Here is a 20679-nt window from a genome sequence, read left to right on the forward strand (position 1 = left end):
TGCTGCTACCTAGGAGATGTCACTATTCATTCTGTATCTTGGTTTATATTAAAATTATTGTAGGTTAATTCATCAATAGCACGAATAATACTGATTTTCCCTCTTCATTCTCACTTAAATATTTCAGCTTCTCCAGCAGTCTAGAACTCTATTAACACAAAATGTCAAACAGATTTCCCCATAGTTTAGAAGGAGATGTGTTCAACAGGGGGAGTCATTGCTTGTTGGTTATGGGCAGCAGAGGCATTGTTGTCCTGTAAATAAATGTCCATATGTCTTCCTTTCATTAGCCATGATACTGGGTTGCTTTATGTCCTTTGTAATGTATTAAAACATAAAAGGACTAGTTATTTACAGTTTTTATACAGCCCGACTTGATGTAAAAAAAAAAAGCTTATGTAGTTTTCAAGCCTGCTTTGTCACTTCTGAGTAAAGCAAGAATACCCAGATAGAAGGGCATGGTGTACAGTGAAAAAACATGCTAAACTCTAATTCTGGTCTGGGATATACTTGACCTTAGAAAAAAAATCTCATCATAAAATCAGTGAAATTCAGCCTGTAGAATGAGTAGCGTTAATATTCCCTTTCTCAGAATTCCAGCCTGCAGGGGAAATGGAGATCAAAAGTAAGCATCATTAGTTCCCAGAGCCCTAAAAAGACTATGGCCTTATCTCCAATTTGTGCTAAATATGTTCAATGGCAAGAATTTAATTTCTGTTCTCGTCACAGCAAACAGCTTTGACCATCCTGAAGTCACAAACCTGTTTTCAAAGGTAACTGTGAGTGCAAGAACTGTGTTTCATCAACTTAAACAAACGCTTTGAGAGAGTTTTATTGTTTGGTTTTTTTTTTGCCAATAGTCACAAAGGATCAAAAACCCTACGATAGGTGTAAAACCAGCACTAGTTTAAAAATTACTGACGGGTCATGTTTCCTTTCAGCTGATTGGCTTATTGGTGCTTTTGCATACTATTTTAATCCAAACCATAATGTCTTTTATAATGCTGATGGGCTTGTCTATTCCATTAGGATTATGTTTTTGGCTAACATTAATCATGGCAACAGAAAGTGCTAAAATGAAAATCTTCAAAAATAATTGGAGTTAAGTGATGTGTAAAAGTGGTGTACGACGAGTCCTTCAACTGCCTGATCTAAAACTGTCTCCTCAGAGTAGTCCTAAAGTCAGTCAGACCTAATGGCCCCCCGAGGTCCCTTGAGCTAAACTACACTGGGGTCCTGTGCTTTGGAGGAGCCTTGGGCTTTGATGTCTCTTCAATGATTTTGAGAACTTCAGGCAAGGGGTTTGTAATTGATATGATTCACTGATGTATCAGAGCAGCTTGCATTTGAAATTTATTAGGAAGGTTATTTATTTTCTTTTAAAGAAAAATGTTTTGTCAAAGCATGTAATACCGAAATTAACTGTAGAGACTCCAACTGAAAAAGCTGAAACATTTATTGCTACGTACAACTTGTATTGTGTTTTCTGCAACTGAAATTCTACGATAGTATATTCCTCCAGCTTGTCTTAGTATTTCATGAATTCCTTTTAATTGCTAAAGACCTGGGATTAATTTTTGGCCCGCGGCCCTCATCTTGCAAAGTACAAAGACTGCACCGCGATGGTTTCACGACGACCGCTCCCGTGGCACCCATCCTTCCTTGCTTGCGGGGAAAAACCAGAAGCCCACATCCCCGGGTTACGGCGAAGAACGCCAGCCCCGCGGGGCAGCCAGCGGCGCAGCGCTGCGGTAGCGCAGCACGGAGGGGAGATGGGGCCGCGCCAGCGGGCAGTAGCTGAGCCCCGTTATTCCAAGGAGAGCAGCACCGAGCGGCCCCTCTCCCCGCGGACGGGGGCGGCCCCGCCTCCCCAGTGCCCCCGGGTGGCAGAGGGTGTCCTGCTGATCGCCACCGTCGCCGCCCACCGAGGCCGCGGGTTCCCCCCGCCCGCGGCAGGGCCAGCGGCGCCGCCGGCGGGGCGGGGGCGAGCGGCGGGGGCGCGCCCGGGCCCGGCGAGGAGGAGCCCCTCCGCCCCCGGGCGGGCGGCGCGCATGCGGACAGCGGCGGCGGCAGCAGCCCTCCTCCGCCCCCGCCGCCGGGCCGCCTCCGCTCGCCGGGCTCGCTGCGGACCATGGCTCCGGGGCTGCAGCTCGGCTCTTTCCTCTTCGCGCTCGTCGCCTGTTTCGGTTGTCAGCGGCTCGCAGGGGCCGCTGGAGGAGCCAGCGGCAGGAGGGGCTCGGCGGGCGATGCTTGCGGCGGGAGGGTGAGTGGGGCGAAGCGCTGCTGCTCGGGTCCCCCCGCGGGCAGGCGTGTGCGTGGAGCGGGGCTTTTCTGCAGGCTGCCGTGTTGAGGGGAGATGCTGAGAGTGCCAGCGCGGGGTGCTGTCCCGCGGGCGGGCGCGCAGCGCAGGTGCGAGGGGTGCTTCCCTCGGGGGCCGGGAGGCAGCGGGCTGCCGTCGGGGGGCAAACGACTTCTGCAGCTAGTAACGCTGCTCGAGGGCTCGGGCAGTCAGCTTGCGGCCGGAATAAAGGGTGGCATTTCTCGGGAAGGGATGTTTGTGGGTTTCTCGCCCGCGGAGGGAGGGAGGCGTCCCGTAAGCGGCGAGTGTGAAGAAGTCACTCAACAGGTCTTTTACCACCAGCTCTCTCCCCTTCCTTAAGTGGACCTGCGCTGCCAGGAGGATAAAAGCGATCACTTGGGCTTTGTTATTTTAATGATTCGAGGCCGGCTTGGGGTCTTAGCTTCGGGCCTGATCATTATACAGAGGATGTAGGAAATTTACGGGAGGGGGAAGGAGGGAGGAAGGTGATAAACATTTTGTTACTGGTCTTTACCTTTTGTTCCTGTTTCTGGTGTTCTGCTCTCAGACGTTTCTTGATTGCTTTTCCTTTTCTTGATATTTTAAATAACTTTCGAGTTGTGTGTTTTGTTTTGGCTTTTTTTCCCTTTCTCCTGATGTCTCGTTACAAATTTAGTTGAAGCGTGGTGATCCAGGAACACCGGAGGGAACACGGCTGACTTTCATTGCTTTTCCTTTTTGTTAGACTGTCACTAAGGATTTTCTTGGTTTCAGATCAGATCTTTTGAGAACGTTACTGCAAAGCACAGTTCAGAAGTTTGTAGGGCACAGTTTAGAAAGGCGAAAGCATTGGAAAAAGTGTAAAAGAAGAGTGTGGAAAAACAAACTTCAAACCCTGATAAAGCATAAGACCTAAATCTTTGTGTTGGATGGAATTGTTGAACCTTTAGACTCCCCTGTTAGGACTTTCTAACTGAGAATCAGGAATAAAATGTTTTGGCTCGGTATGTCTATTGTACGTTTCACCAGACACAGGCAGGATACTCCACATGCTCAGAGCGACCACCGAGTATCTTTCTGTCAAGTTTTGCATCAGCTGTTAAGTAAGTTATCACTCTTAGAAGTCATAACACTTGATTAGTGCATTTTGACGTTGATAGAAATATACACATGCAGTTTGTATTGGATTTATTTTTGTTTACGTAATGTCATTGTATGTATTAAACCTGAGTGTACCGCAACATAATTCTTTTAATATAATTATTTTGACTGGCTTTTAGATCAGTAAAGGTTACACTCTTTCCAATTCACATAAACCCCCCTTTGTCTTTATTGCTCACAATAAATGTACATTTTAGCTTATTAAATATTTGTACTGGGTTCTGTTTTTATCATATTTTCAGCTTCAAGTTCAGACTTTCCTAGCCAATTTGATAGATATCTTGTCTGATTATTTAGTTATAATTTCATAGTCTGATTTTGTAATACCAATCTTATGATTGCCTACGTAATCCAGGCAGGGCAACATTTATTTGAGTAATGACTGCAGGATGGTACCTATTGTCTCAGTTATGTGGTATTTATCTTGGTCTGCATGTACGTTTTGAGTAGACTTGACATGCTATTAAATGACTGATGGCCCCTCTAACACATTGTCTGCTCTGGAGCAGGGATGCCTTTGAAGTAGTACTCTGTAGGAAGTAAAGAGACTATTTGCTCTATTAAAATTCCTTGGTATTTCCTCTGTTTAACCACAGGCCACTTCCCCTCTGCCACTCTAAACACTGCAGGGACACTGACTGATTGAAAAGACACAAGCCCTGAAGTAATTGTATCCTATTCAAATACATATTCTTGCAGGTTATTTATAAGTAGTGTCTAATTAATGTATGTTAAGAGCATGAATAAATCTTAACATTCTATATAGAGAAAGTAAAAATGTCTAGATTGCATTAAATGAAGCAGTTGAATTGAGGTAATTCTCAATGGCATAAATACACAATAAAAAAATCAGTTACTTTTAATAGTTGTTTAAGGAGAAATAAAATGTAGGCAGCTGGGTGTTTGTAGGTATATTCAGATACACACATGTTGGATATTTTCCTCTGCTGAAACGGTGAATGTGTGGTGTACTTCCCACCGCTATGAATCTTTTCTTATTGTTTGAGTGTTGTTTTTTAAAATCTTTGTTCTGTCTTGGTACATTTATAAAAACAATGTTTGTTTTCCTTTCGCTCTCCAAAATACAGTTTTAAGTCTCCTCAATATTATGGGGCAGTAGACGCTTGACTTGATGAAAGCATGTTACTGGACTATGGTTAAAAGAATGTGATAAGGAAGTATTTGATATTTTGATTCATAGCTCCTGAAGTTGTTCTTGATGGCTAACGTTTTCAAAGCTAAAGTCTTTAGATGTGATTTCTTTTTTTTACAACTTTCAGCTCAAAATATATGCCTATATTAATCACCTTCTTCAGTAATACTTTGGCATTTGTCTTGCAAGCTCAACATACATCTGCAGCAGGAAAGCAGTTAATATCAGGATGAGTAACTTAACATTACTGTTGCTAAGAGTCATCAGTGATTTCAGTGGATCCAGGATTTGGATTGACTTTACTAAGTCTAGGATTTCTTTCACTGATGTTTAACAGAAGTTTTAATGTATTCCTGCACTTAATGTTATTTCAGATTAAGGTAGAACGCTTGCTTAAAGCAGAATAGTATTGCAAAGTAGCTTTCCATATGGATGGTCTTTTACTACATCATATGCATATCTTTATCCAGAAAAAATAAATCGGGGAAGGGCCTCTTTTAATCTAGAATAAATATGTCCACATGGGGAGCTATTCTGGAAAAGCAGTCTCTGAATTTTTTTCATCCTATAAAAAAGCCATGAGGTGTACAGAGAAGACAGACTTGGGCTCTGATGATGATTTGAATACATTTCAGATTCATTTATTCAGTGTTAAACACATGAGCAACTTTACTCTCAAGTTATTTTGTAGATTCTAATGGGACTACACACATGAGTAATTTTTTTCATATGTTTAATTCCTCTGAAGTTCCTGGCACTGAACTGTGCACAGTATAAAGCTTAAATTTAAGGAGACTGTATGCTGAGAAAGAATAAATACTAAAACATTTTAGCAAAACTTGCACACACACACACACAGGCCCCCCCCTGCCTTGTTAGCAGAGGGTTGTACCTTCCTTTGCTCTGCTAAGCAAAGCTTATCAGGCATAGTAGGGGTCTCTGTTCCTGTGCATTCTCGCCTGAAACTCTCCCTGTGCCATCTTCTATGCTTGTTATTTAAGGAGCTTTCTGTTTCCTTTTCACTTTCGTAGTAGAGACTCTGAAGATCCCCATTTCCTACCATTCCACTACCAGAATCTCTGCCTATCTCATTATTCTTTAGGCTCATGCTGCTATGTCCCTACATTTATCTCCTCAAGCATTCCTTCCAACACACACTCATTATTCTCTACAGCTAGGATTTTACTGAGCACAGCGTTTAGTCATACTGAAATAATTTTCCCAGCTAAGGGTATGTTTTGGGAACTTTCTTTAGGAGGAAGAATACCTTGTCAAATGGTAAGAAATAATTTACTGGAGTTTAAATTCCTCCATTTATTTGTTATTATTTTTCAACAGTTAATGAAATCAGATTTTCTCTTGCAGAGTATTTAAAAATTTTTAAGGGTAGTGGGCAGAAAACAGACCTGAGATGAAGCATGGTGGAAGGTGTTAATGTTTGCCATCAGGGGGTTCTTTAATCTGTAGACAGTTCCAGAGTTGGTTGAAAGCTCTGCAGACCAGATGCCAGCAGTTCTGTATCCCCCACTTTTTTTTAACTTTTAGAATCAACAGATTTTTCTTCATGGGCTTATAGAACTATGTGATAGCATTTTAGAATTGATCAGATGTCATTTAAAGCTTAGTGCATTTCTCTGATTAGATATAATACAACATGTTGAGTGCAAGGCTTTGCAAGCACGGTCAGTCATCCAGGTAGGCATCTGTTACTTTCATTTGACTTAGAATTTGGCTTCAAGATCACTCCAGAGTTTGTTGGGGTTTTTTGGGGGGTGGGGGGGTGTTGAGTTTCATTTATTGGGTAAGGTAGCAGAGAATGTGACCCCATTTTTACTCTAGTGTCAAAAAGTGTGGGTGACAGTCTGCCTATGTAAGTTAATTAAAAAATGCACCAAGTACCCTAAGTATGCTAATTTTTAAATACGCAGAGGAATGTTTCTTCAGGAACTATGAGGCTATACAGTTTAAATGCTGTGGTTTCAGGATCAGCATTCAAACACACAACTTAGAGAACAAAATTATGGAAACATAAGCCTGTTTGTGTAATTGAAACTAAGTATTAACAACAAAAATTTATATCTCCTTGTACGTTGGTGTGCAATTAGAAAATTTGTATATGATGCTAATTTCTAAGCTGTTGACCTAACAAGATTTCTGCAGCTGAAATCTCGTAGGACTGTAACAGATTTTATTAATTTCTTCTCTAGATCTAGTTTGGATGTCAAACTCCGCTCCCTACCTTGTTTCCCCCAAAACCTGCTTTTGTGGAAGCAGAAATGTAGTAACTACTGTATCAGACTTGTTAATTTAAAATCTTGAGACACTTATTTAAGAACAAGTTCTGCTTTAATATATTAATACTTTATAGGCCACTAGTGAAAAGATGTTAAGCAGTCATGATTAGACGACACTAGCTTTTCTTTTGTTAATTATTTGGTAATGTTAATCTAACATGGAAGTTACTTAATGAAAACTGCAACATTTAAGGGTGTTTAATAAGGACCAGCTGTCTTTTCCAACAGATCAGTCTAAAGATGATGAAACAAAGCTTTGATGTGAAGTTGCCTGCTTAATTCTGCTCAAAGGCTGAATTTTAGCCATACATTTACCATGTTTTTTTAGAACCAAACAAGATAAGAAGAGTGTGAAGTATTACCAGAGGACTGCTACGCTTGAATGCCAGTTTTAATTTTCGAAAGTAAAAATATTTATTTTTAAAGTATACTGCTTTGTTTTTACATACACTGCTACCAGTATAATGAAGTATGTTTTGAGATACATGTTTCTTTTCTGAAACTTTAGGTAAATACTAATGTTTCTATACCAGGTGTTGTTTTTTGTTAAAGATGAGCGTTATGCATAAATACATTACACTAGAAAAACACATCAAAGTTATATCAAATACATAGACTTTTGTTAGATCCTTTTCCCTGTATTAATTATGAAAAATTATTTTATGGAAGTGCAAGTTACAGTAACTTAAATCAAGGAACTATGACTACATCAGTACATATTAAGTATTTAATTTTAGGTTATGATAATGTGAGACTTCATTTAAGGATCAAAATTTAAGTGCAAACTTCGAAAAGGATTTTATCCTTTTATGCATACAGTATTTTACAATTGTTGTATTGTCCAGCTATTTGTCGTTTCCAGCTCTTCTCAACAGGAGTCACCCATCTTGGCAGTCAAAGCTTCTACATGATTTTGTCGGAGACTTTAACCAGATATATACTTACTAAAGGAGTGAATACAGGCTTATGCCAGTAATGGATAGACTAATTTCTGTAGTTTTACTGAAATATTTATTTAACAGAAACATATATATTATCACTTTGATTATCCAAAATTCTGCTAGCCAAGCCAGAGTATAAATGTGTATTTTAACATGCTTAAACCTATTTTACTTAATAAATTGTACTTTCAAGATCATATCATAAGACATAATTTCTGGATTTATAAAGAAGTATTGGTGACCTCAGTGGATCAGAGATGTCCCTGATCAAATGGGTGTACTGGTATAGAACAAGCAGCTATAATTTTTGGAAGTGAGTCAAACTGTGTAATCAATAAATATTAAGTAACAGAGGAAAGTACAGTTAAGAAATGTTTCTTAATAAACTGCAGTGGATGTCCAGTTTTCTTCTCTGGGTCTATATACATCAAGTGTTCTATCTTACAGATTACTTATTTGCCACCAAAACTCAGAAAGCTATCAGTAAACTTATTTCTTAATTTTGTCTTCTAATACATTGTAGCGTTTTCTGAAGTCCATAAATACTTTATAACTGGTTTTGGTTTTAGCCTATCAGCAATATTTTTACATCTGACTTAAAAACACTTCGAACACAGACTTTCTTGGTTGGGCATGTATATAGATAAGGGCCCAAGTTTTGTTTTTGAAAAGGGTAACCTACTTTATGGAGAAGGTGCATCTGATGACTCTGTATCAGTGTTTGAGTTTTTGCTAAGTCTTCTAGTAACACCAGCTTTCAATGGCTCTCTGCTTGCCAAGCTTTTTGTCTTACAAATTCCTTCGTTTGCCACCAGTGCTCAGAAGGCTAGCTGATACCTGGTGTGTTAACCACACTGCTCATGGGGCATGTTCTGTTTGGTTGTATCAGTCAAATACTCCTAGGAGATATTGTCCAAATGCACTGTTTAGTGAAGAATAGCAGTGGCCTTCTGGTTAATTTATGGTGTGACTGCAATGAAGAACATGATTGTGAGGAAGCAAACTTACTGTGATTCAGTAGTACCTCAGAGAGACTGATGGAAGTTAGTTAAGTTAGAGTGCACCTAGTAGGTAGAACACTAAAATTTGAAACATTTATGACAAGGCAATTTAGAGCAGCTGCTGGCCCAGCAGTAACTATCAGTCATACCTGTGCAGTTTGACTAAATTCTTTTCCCTGCCCAAAGTACAGTCTTAAGACTTCCAAACAGAGCAGCGCTGGAGGCAGAAGAGGTGGAAACAGTGCCACAGGAGCCTGTCGTGGTAAAAACTGAACAAGATGAGGCACAGCTGATGATCCTGGAATAAGTTCTAGAACAAATCACCTGGACAGGTCAACTAGAGGATGTTCTAAGAAGGCATTTCAGAGATCTGTTTTTTTAAAAACAGACCAAAACAAACCCAAAGCCAATAAACTTCAGAAACCCACTGAGGAAGCCTCACAGAGGCAGATCCAGATACGTTGATGACAACGTTGTAAAAGGTAGTGTAAGCACTAGTACATAAAGCCACGTGTACAAGTCACATCATTGATCTAGTCCTCCTGTTCCCTCTCACCACTGTATGGATGGATTCCAAGAGCATAAAGGAAATCAAATGGGCAGGCAGGGATTTGTTCTCTCAAGGTTTGAACTGATTATTAAAAATAATTAAAGCTTGGATTAGAGGTTTAGCAAGCATCAGCACAGGTTTCAGGATATATTGTATTCTTTGGAATTCTGTGTCACTTGAAGGCTATTACAATGTTATATCACTGTTGGCTTTGAAGAATTGTTCCAGACATCCTATTTTATTATTCCTTGTGCTAATAATGGTGCAAAAGTCATACGGGTATGCCAGAACGTGCCTCTTGGTACACTCTTCTTGGCACATCATTTGGGTAGTAAGGCAATAGCAAAAGGAAGCTAATTCTGTGGCTAGGAAGTGTCTGCATCCTAATTTGGAATCCTGTTCAATGGTCCCCCACCCTGTTGATGAGGATTTTTCAAACATTTGAAACTCAAAATGCTCTGTCAGGTTCTAGTAAAGGACACGTACAAAGAGGCTGTTTCTGTACTTTTTAAGCCCCCTCCGTTGGTTGGTAGGTTCTTTAGGCAGTAGGTGATGAATGTCTTCAAACAGGTGGATGAATTTTTTCTATTAGCTTAGAAAAGTAGTTGTCTGCTCCTGTCAGAGCTATCCAGTACATTAAACACTGTTCCTCCTTTAACCCGAGTTAAACAATCCATTACAGACCCTAGATAAGTTCCTTAATCTGTAATGACAAGGTTAAGAGTTAAGTATCAAATACTTTTCTTAGTTATGTTACCAATAATTAGGGCTGGAATCATGGCTAGCAAAACCTTTTGAATAGGTTTATGTAGAGATGAAATACAAAGTACAACAAGATTAATTTAAGTATCGATCTGCAGGTGTGCACAGTGCAGAAGGTAGGGGAAAGGATTGCTTTCATTTAGATGACCAAAGAGTCACATCACTGGTAGGACACTGTACTTCTGAATAGCCATCAAGATCTTTTAGGAGAGAGCCATGCACTTCTAGGGCAGGTAGGAAGAAAAAGACTGATAGCTCACCTACTGTGCGAAAAACACATTGATGCTGGCTACAAGTTAAGTGATTAACATTTTCAGTGATGTGTCAAAATCTGTCAGTAACATGGATATTGAACATATGGAATATATGTCACAAAAATATGATAAACATATGTTGTGGTCTTTCTTCATGTTACCTCTTACATTTAAAGCTGTAGGTGCATAAGCGCCCTTTATTTTTCTTACTCTTGTGGATCTGGTCTTGGGCTGTTATTCAGCAAGACAGTAGATCTGGTTTGGGGGCAAATCACTCATGCTGTTTATTCTAATATGCCCAAATAAATGTGAGAGGATGCTTTTTCCTAGGAGATTGCGTGCCAGATCAGGTATCATATATATTCTTGCAGTCTTGAAAGCATAAACTGAAATGTACACTCTGGTTAATTCAACAGAATGAGTTGTGTGTCCATGACCAATCTGAATCAAATTTGTACCACTTGGTGATCTTACAGTGTACAGAGGTGACTGTGAAATCATGACCTCTGTGTTGGCAGATGCACCTTCTTGTTGGCAGCATGGAGTCTGCAAGCCAGGAGTCTTTGAGTCTATACCTGGCCTTTTTCTCTTCCTTTACAAATGCTGTACAGAGCATAACATGTCACAGTAATGCAGAGATCATTGAAATGTCTTCAAGGGAAGTGCTGTTGAAATCCATTCTTTTTTTTTCTGTAACCTTTGTATTGTGATCTAACATTGAAAGTAGAAGCTCCTTCTGTGCTGGAACCCTGGGTTGACAGAAACTGTAAGGGACAAATGAGGAGCATGCAGAGTTCAAAGGGCTCTAACTAAATGTGTGTATCAGGTCATAAGTTGCTATAAACAGTGGCTATTACACTAACAACTAGACAACATCAATCTAAGTCTTGAGGCTGCTATGTGGAGATGATAGGCATGCAGTTTTGCCTGGAGCTGCACATTCTGTGCTACAGGCTTCCAAATAATTGATTTCTAATGACTGATCTATATGAATCTCTTACCTCACAAAACTGTATGTAATAACTGTTTCTATACCCACTCTAATACGGCAATGCTGAATTTCCCTCGTGGTTGGTGGGCAGTCTTGGATTTTAATTTCTGACCTTCCCTATGTTCTTCACTTTTATATCAGTGGGAGGGACTAGATATTTCTGATCTTACTTCTGACTACATTCAAATCCAACCAAGCAATCAGTGACTTCTCTGACTTTTTTTTTTGTATACTGCTGTGGGAAAATTCCTGGTTGGCTGGCTATGAATTAATGAAAATCCTTAGAATGCTTCACTAATGATAGCTCCTGTGGCTTTAAAAATGCTATTCCCTTTTTTAATTTGAGGGAGGTCACAGAGGTTTACAGAAACTAAGAAAAGAAAACTTAACATCTGGTTGTGCTCTGTTGATGATTGCTTTTGTGTGAAGAAAAGTTATGGCGTCTCCTCAGCATCAAACACATTCAAGGTGATCCTTTCTAAGAACTCCTTGCAAGAATACTTTTCACTCAAACTGTGTTTTCTAATTAATTTTGCTTTGTATTTTCAAATGGAGGATTTTAGTCCTCCATAGGAATCCAGACTCATAATATTGTCACTTAAAATACACCTTACCTTTGTAAAATAAACTTATTTTCTTGAGTTTTGTATTTATAACATAAAAAATATTTATGTATGTTTCTAATAGATTCCTTTAAAGTTATAGAACTCCAGGATTAAAACAAGCTCTTGTGTTAGATTCCGGGATTCATGAAAGGAAATTTTTTTGAATTTGCATATCCATAGTGAAGTTCAGTTTCATTTATTTGCATATAATGTTACAAAGAGTAATCTGATTTGTAGAAGTCCCCTTTTTATAATTTTAAATTTACAGGCTAAAAGAGAACTTTTTTTTAAAATAAGGCAGGTTAAAATGATGTGTGAATTTAGTTTAGCTAGTAGGAAGGCATAATATGAGAATGTTTAGGTCCAAACAGTAAATCAACTAGAAGCTATCAGCTGCTCAGTTAAAAATATGTATTCCAGGTGTGACTGGCCTGGAATCAGAAAGCATTAAAAAAATACAACTTTAGGGACTTTTAATAGTCACGTTATCATTTTATTTTATACAACGATTTAAACAAACTGCATGCAGACCTCTGTCATCTGCTTGTGGAAGCAACACCCCAGTCTTTTCCATTTAAACATAGGCTAAGGGTTTTGTTGATTGGTTTTGTTTGTGTTGTTTGGCTGGGTTTTTTTGTTTTGTTTAAAAAGCTAAAATCCTACCTGTTAAAATCAGTGGCAAAACTTTGACTTCCGTTTTGATGGGATTTTGTCTTTTATACCTCAAGTGGCTTGATGGTTTGTGATTACCTGGCACCAAGCAGCTGTGACTGACTTCAGTGCAAAAGCTGGGTGCTTTGCACACTTGAAAAAACAAGCCTCTTATCTGGCTGCTTCTTTGTGAATATGGCAATATTGCTGCCCACTAAACCAGGATGCAAGTTCAGGATGCAGTTCACTTCCCAGTAATGTCCCATGTGGAGAGTTTTTGGGTGCATGTTTGCAGCACAGGGCAGTGCTGCAGGCGGCCGGACTAACTCAGGGCCCACAAGCTGAATACCAGAAGCAGGACAGCTGTGTTAGTGGGGCATCATACTTGTGTTCATGGCTGACCCAAAGCAGAGCAGTGTGCTAGCATGGCAAATCCTGATGCTTAGGCTTTCTTGGTAATACATATTTTCAGTCTCAGTGTCGTGTAGGTCTGTCCTGGAACAACCCATACAGTGTGTTGTCCTAGAGTAGGTAATGCACTGTGAAGTTACGTCTTAGTTTATCACATAGTAATAATTTCCTTTACAAACAGGCCCTTGGGGATAGATTAAAAAAAAAAAAATGTACCAGAGTAACTTTGGGAACAGCTGCCCACACAATGAAGAGTTCCATCCCTTTCCCCTGTCTGAGCTATTCAGATGCCAGTCTGCATCTTGTCTCAAAGCCCTTGTAAAGCCTATGTGCCCTGCTTCATATTCCTCCAGTTTCTGTGGGGATCAATGTTATCTCCCTGCCTGGGCTTGCCCCTAATTATAGGCAGTAGTTACAATATGAGGATGGAAGTTGGAATCGGTAAGTTGTGCAATTTACTCTGAGTATAAAGACTGTTCTGTCTGGATGAGCTTTAAATACAGTGTGGGAAGGGGGTGTTGCTGAATCGCAAACCTTTCTATCAAAGTTTTCAAGCTTGTGCCGGGCTTCCCCTTGAAGTCTTAGAGATGCAGGGTATAAATGGGTGATTTAAGCGTCACCCTGTAAGTGTGAGCAGATCCTTGGAAGCTTGGAGTGGGATTCTGAAAAAGAAAGGAGAGCCCTAACTCCTATTAACTTTCAATGGGATTTGGTCTCTTTTTGTGGCCTAGGGTGTAGCTATGTTCTGTATTTATTCTGCAGTGAAGCTGGTTAGTGAAATTTTCACTCCCATCTCCTTCCTCCCACTTTGGTGTCGCTGTTTACCCTTCCTTCCCCACCTGTTTTAATGCACCTGTTTGTAAGCTGCATTGTAAATCTCATTAGTAAAACAGTTTGAATTGGAAGTATCCCTATTTTTTTTTCTTTTCACAACTGGGGTCATTTCAATGAAATGGATAAAATGAGGTCCCCATGCAGTTATGTTAAGTATATGTTCAGAAGCGGTGAACTACAGCATGAAGGAAGAGCCAGGGACTGGACAAGGGGAGTCAGGAAATCCCTAAACTAATTTTGTGATTAAGTCAATATTCCATGTGACCATTCAGATTCTTCTAAAATTCCCATCCTTGAGGTGTGTTAATTTAGATACCTTTAAGAAAGTATCTTATCAGAAGAGTTTGAGGTTAGTATGCTGAGCATCTATGAAACTTTGAAGTCTAAATTACACAAAATTTTTCATGTGAACATTTTCTAAACAGTGAATTTTTCACAAGCAAGGAGATGATAATGTTTCAGAAATCACTTCAGCGTCTGTTGAAATGCAGCCAACTCTGTGGTGGAATACAGAGAGCATGGTAATGCTATACAACACTTCTGGCCAGGAAATGAAGAGTAGTGTATTCATTTGTAACCCAAGGGGGGGGACTTCACTATAGAGCCTATAGTTTGTGAATGGAATTTGGGCGGATTACCACTAAAATTACAGTGTGACCCACTAGGTTTATATAGCTCTCTCTATTCTTATCTTGCTCTGAAGACAGCACCTCCTATTAGTACAGTATCTACGAGCAAATTTGTGTAGCTACAGAGTATGTTTAAGGATTATATCGCTATAAGGAGCTTTGATTTTATTAACTGCATCAGAATTTTATCTGAGGCCTCCTAATACTGCTTTACAAGGCATATATTAACAGCCCCAAAAGAAGAAAAGGCCAGAGGTATAGCATGATGCTTTTGTTATAAAAGAATATCTAATGTTTTGCTTTTTCTGTTGTATAATACAAAATATTTAGTTATTTTCAAAGAATCAATAACATGATCCACTCTAAAATAGTTACAGCTTTGCTTTATTGTTTACATTTTCCCAGCAAATTATGCTGGCGGTATTTAATAATTTACCTTAGTTTATCTTCTGACAGGAGTAGTAGGTTAAGAACAAAAAAAGATAAAATAAGAATCAAAAAGACAAAACAAACACCTAACTCAGCCTGACCCATAACAGGTGAAGAGCTGTTATTCCATGCTGCTTTGGAACATGAACGGAAGAAAAACCTTTATCTTTTATTCATTAGTTAGGAATAATGCAAGTTGGGATTGCTTAGGTTTCTCCATATAGTTGCATTTGTAAGAGTAATTCACTAATCATGCCATTCACTTTAGACGTTCTCTTTCAATAAGGACCACTAGCCGTGAAATGTCATGCAGAGGTTTGAAAATGGGACATTCAGCTCACTAAAGAATGAGCTACAAGGACAGAACTCTCTTTTATTACATTCTGGCAGTAAATGTAGGAATCAAAGCCACAAAATAACTGATAGAATAATGCCCACTATCATCTAACAATGCTGATAGACATGGATGACTGTTGTTCAGTGTAGCCACATTACATCTGATATATACGTTTTAGTTATTGTTTATTATATTCCATTCAACCACAGAAGTTAGCAATATGTAAACTCCAGTAGTTTATTTGCATGCTTGTATGGGGAAAGTTGATTTTTAGTTATAGGTATGATTTTTCTCCCTCTCCCCCACAGTAAGGTTAGGTTTTGTTGCAACAGAGAAAATAATTGTTTCCATGTTTATGTTTTACAGTCACATCCAAGTAGTATTCCTGTTCTAAGTTATCATTTATATTGGAAGTGGAACTTGCTGGTCTTCGGATCTACTTCTCAATTTACTACAAATACATAATTTTATTTTAATAGAGAGGAGGGTTTAAACTGAAAGGGATTTATGTTCTGTATTGTATTTATCTTCCTGTTCAATGTTTTATGATTAACTAATTATATATTCAGTTTAACTTTGATAAAGGGAAGTCAAGTAAAAGTTTGAGAGAAAGAGTTTAATTTACCTTTTTAATCTGTGTATTTAAATGCTTAAGCCCTTAAAATTTGTATTGCAGTCCTGGCTTCTTAAATAAGATGACTGCTAGAAGGAAGCTAGTTCATGGTATTGACTGTATAGAGACTTTTTTGTTAGAGGTGATTCTTTTTCTGTAGGAAACAGCAGTTAGTGTGCATGGCTTTTCAAAAATAAAAGGTTAAAAATTTATTGTAAATGCTTTTTCAAGTACTTTTTAATTTAAAAGAGTTTTTTTCATAATTTGATCAAAGTCGCATAACCTGTGGCTCTGTTTTTGTTACACATGCTGATGGTCTGTGGATAACATTACATTTTTTCAGCATGAAACCGAACACTTCAAATCCCTAAAGCAGTCTCAAATTTATGGTTAATAAAAGAATTTATTGTACTGGATGTCATCTGTTATATCACTCTGGGAACAGAAACTGGCAGTGAGTGGACAGGAAATATTTCCATTTCAAATAGCTTCAATCTTATGGTCTAGGGTGAAAGTGTCTGATTTCAGAAAAATCACTGTGAATATTGATGCAATAGAAGTATTTTATTTAAGAAGAGTATAATCTTTTTCAAATACTCTTTTGCTTTATATTATTTTATGTAAAAATACAACAGAAATTATTAATCTCATACTTTCTGTATTTCATTATTGATCCCTTAACCTTTTCAAGGCAGAAGGAATAGTAGTAATGCATTTTCAGATAAACGTCTACACGTGCCAAGTGAACAGCAGTTTGATGAGTTACTGTATGGTGGCCAAACTGCTTCAAAGTCTCAGACCTTTGTATTTAAAATTGGTTGTTTTTTTAAGACTGTGAACTCCTATGTGATGATTAGGTTCTTCCAGCTTAATGTATTTCTTCAGGTTATCTACGTTTCAAAAGTATTCAAAAGCATGAGATCCATGGATTGTAACTTTATTAATGGGAACTTCAAGCAGACAGATTGAAATTTCTGTATATTTTTTCATGTGTTAAGTAGTATTTGAACAGATCTACATTTTAAAAGTATTTCAAATAATCGTCCGTTTTAAATGGATATGTTTGTCTAGGGGACGTTATAACTGGGGGAAAGAAGTTTTACATTTTTAGCTTCAGCATGTATTAACATCCTGAAATATTCAAGTTTTCATTTTCATACTGCTGTGCAGTAATACATGATTATAAAAGTTTGGAACCAATAGTGTATTTCCTTCTTTAAGAGATATGTAGTGGAGACAGAAGTGTTCTTTTTTTTTTTTTTTTACAGGTACTTTATGAGACTGATTAAAATTCATTTACTGAAAGATGGGTGTCAGTTAATAAAATTTTTCAATGCAAACCATCTTATCTGGAGTTCCTTTGAGAAAAGTTACGTGAGAAGAGCATATAGAAGAAAACTACGAGGTGGTGACCATATGAGCACTAAACCTGATTGATAATTTTCATTTGAGTCCTTTCTCTTTCAAGTAATTAACTATATTTTATTTTATGCTTTGACTAAGTTTAGAGGTGGAAGTAAAAAGGAATTTGTGGATTATTTCAAAAGGAAATAATAAAAGTCTAGTATGATTGCTTTCCTTCTGGGTGTGCATATACCCTGATGTGCACAGGTATATTTGTAAATAGAGAAATGAGTTCTGAAGCTTTTTATTCATGATTTTACAGAACATGGGTAAACATTGAATTTGGTGTATCTCATGCCTTGGAAGATCTTGGCTGGAGTAATGAAGGTCATCATATTAGACAGAGATTAAATAGGGTTCAGACAATACTTGCTGTGTTTGTTTGATTAGTTTCTGTCTAACCATGGTAAAATTATTACATAAACTTGACTATTTACTTAAAAATCAAGACAGAAGTTAACATATCCTGTCACTAAAATCAGAGCAGATGATTGTTTTACCTGATTTACCCTGTTTCTGCAGGATTATAATTCACTGTCTTGAACGTCACCTTGTGGAAAGCCCAGTGTACTGCCACTGTAAAGGTGACCTTTGCTCATCCTTAAATGTTTTATATATTAATTTTGTAAGTTTTTTTCCCTAAGCCTCAGTAGATTATAATTTAGGTTTCAAATTGTTCTTGTGAAATTTATATCAGCACTTATTACCAGCTACCCTGATTGTACTATTATAATAACTTAACCTCACACCTTATTACTAATCAAAACAGCTCAAGCAAATAATCCAAAAATTATCATGTCGAAAACTGCGGGACTGTTTTCTTTTATAGTCAAGCCTTAGCTTCTGTGTACCAACTGTGCATCAAGTAAGTTAGGTGTATGGAATTTTTTTTCTGTTTTGCATTCCTGTGAAGCTGAAAAACAAGCTTTAATAGGGTCAAGATTTATTACTTAACTTGGGCAGTTTGGAAAAGTTTTATTATCTGAGGTGTAGACTAAATAAATAACTAATTAAATCTATATGTAAAAAGAAAGCACTCCCCTTTTAAAGAGAGGAAAAGTTTAAACTATGGATTTGTTGTAAAACTAAGTGGTTACTGTGATTATCACAAAGATATTAATTGAAATCTGCATCTCATTATTCTGAGTGTGCATTATGTGTATATATACACATTATAAATGAAAGTCCTTAGAGTACTTTGCTGTCTGAAATTATTTCATAGACAGCTGGAGAAAAGGAAATTCTGTTATCCCGTTTTACAAATGAGAGGCTAAGGCACAAAAGGTATTAAATGACTTTCTCAGAGTTGTCAGTATAGAGTATGGATAAAGCAGGAAATGAATTTGTGTTTCCCAAGTCTTTCAGAGAAATCACAAGATGGTTATTCTGTTCAAAATACAATGCAAAAGGTGTTTGTGTGTTTTCTGTTTGTTTTTTAATGGTCAGTGCTTCATGTCTAAGGGGTCTGACAGAGAATTAGGTGAGAAGGAAAGTGAGATTGATAATCTTTTCTCAGTTTTAAGGCTTTAGGATTGTCATCGTCCTCCTTTTGTGTATGTGCAACACCACAGGAACGCGCTGGTGTATGGCTGGATGTTATAAAATATGCTGTGGTCGTAATCAGTTACAGCTTCTTGCATGCTGGGACCTAGCCTAGCTTGACCTTTTAGGTGTTACTGCAATAGAAACGCTATGTAAGAAAATACGGCTTTGCTGAATTTTTTTTTGTCCACTTGAACAGCTTGTGTATTTGATATAGTATTCTAAACTGATTTTTCTATTTCCGGCATTTTTAGTCAGGTAGGTGAAATTACAGTTTAGGATACGCTGTTTTCAGGTTCCCCTCACTTGTAAGGACTTAGTGTGGAATGAGTCTGGATCGTATTGGTGCTGCTTGAGTGGAAAGCAGAGGAATTTCTTTAGAGCAGCACAGCAATGGTATTTTTCCTGAGGCTAAATGCACTTTGTACCATTCCTGCATCTTGTCAGAGTAGGCCATGAGAGAGTAGACCCATATGCCAAGCTTGCACTTGTACATCAGGCATTTGATTTTAGGATTCCTGTTATTTTTACCAAGGTGTGATTTCCTGTTATTATTAGTGAGTATGGAAATTTATCATTTAAAAGAAGGCTGCTTTGACTGAAAAATTAAATTTTATCAGGATGTAGATTTTCTTTGCCATAATTTTTTTTAATTGGATAATCTAATTTTAACCAGTAATTTTAACCAGTAATACAAGAAGTGTTCCAAGGTTCTAGGAACTGGGTAAGAGCAATCCTTCACAAAAAAAGATTTAGAAAGAAAATATTGCAAGAGCTTAAATAGTCATTAAGCAAATAGCACCAATGAAGTAATTTAAAGCCCAAGCAGGCTGTGATACAGGTTGTGTCAGTGTTTTAGCAGGTATCACATTTCAAGACAAGTAGCGTATTAATTAGTATGAAAATGGCAGTTACGAACTAGCCATGTACTGTACGGATAGAATGTGTAACCTTTGCTTTGGCCGACTTTCAAGAGCACTTAACGTGAAGTACATAGGAAAAATGCATCTCTCAAACGGTTTTACTTATTCAAGTGTATTATAAAGTGTGATATCCATAGGGTACAACTTTTATTAGTGGAAACTGAATGCAGTCAGACTGGACTTGCAATACTATTTCAAACACTAAATATCTATTTAAAAATTGTATTTATGTTCCCTTTTATTAGTAGTTAAAAACCTCATGGGACTGAAGAGAGGTGAGCACATAGGAATATTTGAATATGTTCTGTCTTCTCTTCATCTATTTTTTTCATTGTGAAAAGCCTCAACAATCTTGATGGCAGAAACTATTCTGTGTAAAGAGATGGTTGAATAGCACAGTTAAGGACAAAATACATGGATTTCCAGTGTGAAAATCAAAACTCTAGGAGGAGAGAGTCAGCCTTGATGATAAGGTGAATTCTGAGGTAAACATAACCAAGACTGGCGATTCTTAGAAACACTTTCAAGAATGCCTCCTCAGAAAGCTGTATTTTGGGTGGTTTTACTGTGTTGTGTTGCTCATCATTTGCCAGAACTTTTCCTACCTAAACGGCAATAAGCAGGGAAGCTCCAGTTTGCTTGCAGAGAAGGGCCGATATAGTTGGAATATTTGACTACTATTTCTTCCAAGTATCCTTCAGGTGGACCAGAAGTGTTTGTGCAGCTTTGTGTATATTTCTGACATGTTCCAAATGGAGATTTTTTGGCTGCAAGCATGATGGCTGAACTCCATAGAGGGTAACCAGGAGCGTATAAATTCCCTGGCAGCTGAAGCTTTAAATCTGCAGCCACCAAATGTATCTGCCTGTGTCTCTCAAGTTCAACCATGTGGATC

At 38.1% G+C, this 20679-nt stretch overlaps 1 protein-coding gene across 2 annotated transcripts in view; it reads left to right on the forward strand.

Annotated features, from left to right (window-relative positions):
• The first annotated feature begins 2073 nt into the window (after nt 1-2073).
• Nucleotides 2074-20679, forward strand: part of IL17RD (interleukin 17 receptor D) — a 55739-nt gene continuing 37133 nt past the window's right edge. The window contains exon 1 of one of the 2 annotated variants that reach the window (XM_075096151.1): nt 2074-2263. In XM_075096151.1, the coding sequence (XP_074952252.1) occupies nt 2132-2263 (132 nt within the window). In that variant the 5' untranslated portion in view covers nt 2074-2131. The remainder of the gene's footprint in view (nt 2264-20679) is intronic. The other variant, XM_075096150.1, reaches the window with a different exon arrangement.

This window comes from Phalacrocorax aristotelis, chromosome 6, assembly GCF_949628215.1.
Source record: "Phalacrocorax aristotelis chromosome 6, bGulAri2.1, whole genome shotgun sequence".
NCBI classification, from domain to species: Eukaryota; Metazoa; Chordata; class Aves; order Suliformes; family Phalacrocoracidae; genus Phalacrocorax; species Phalacrocorax aristotelis.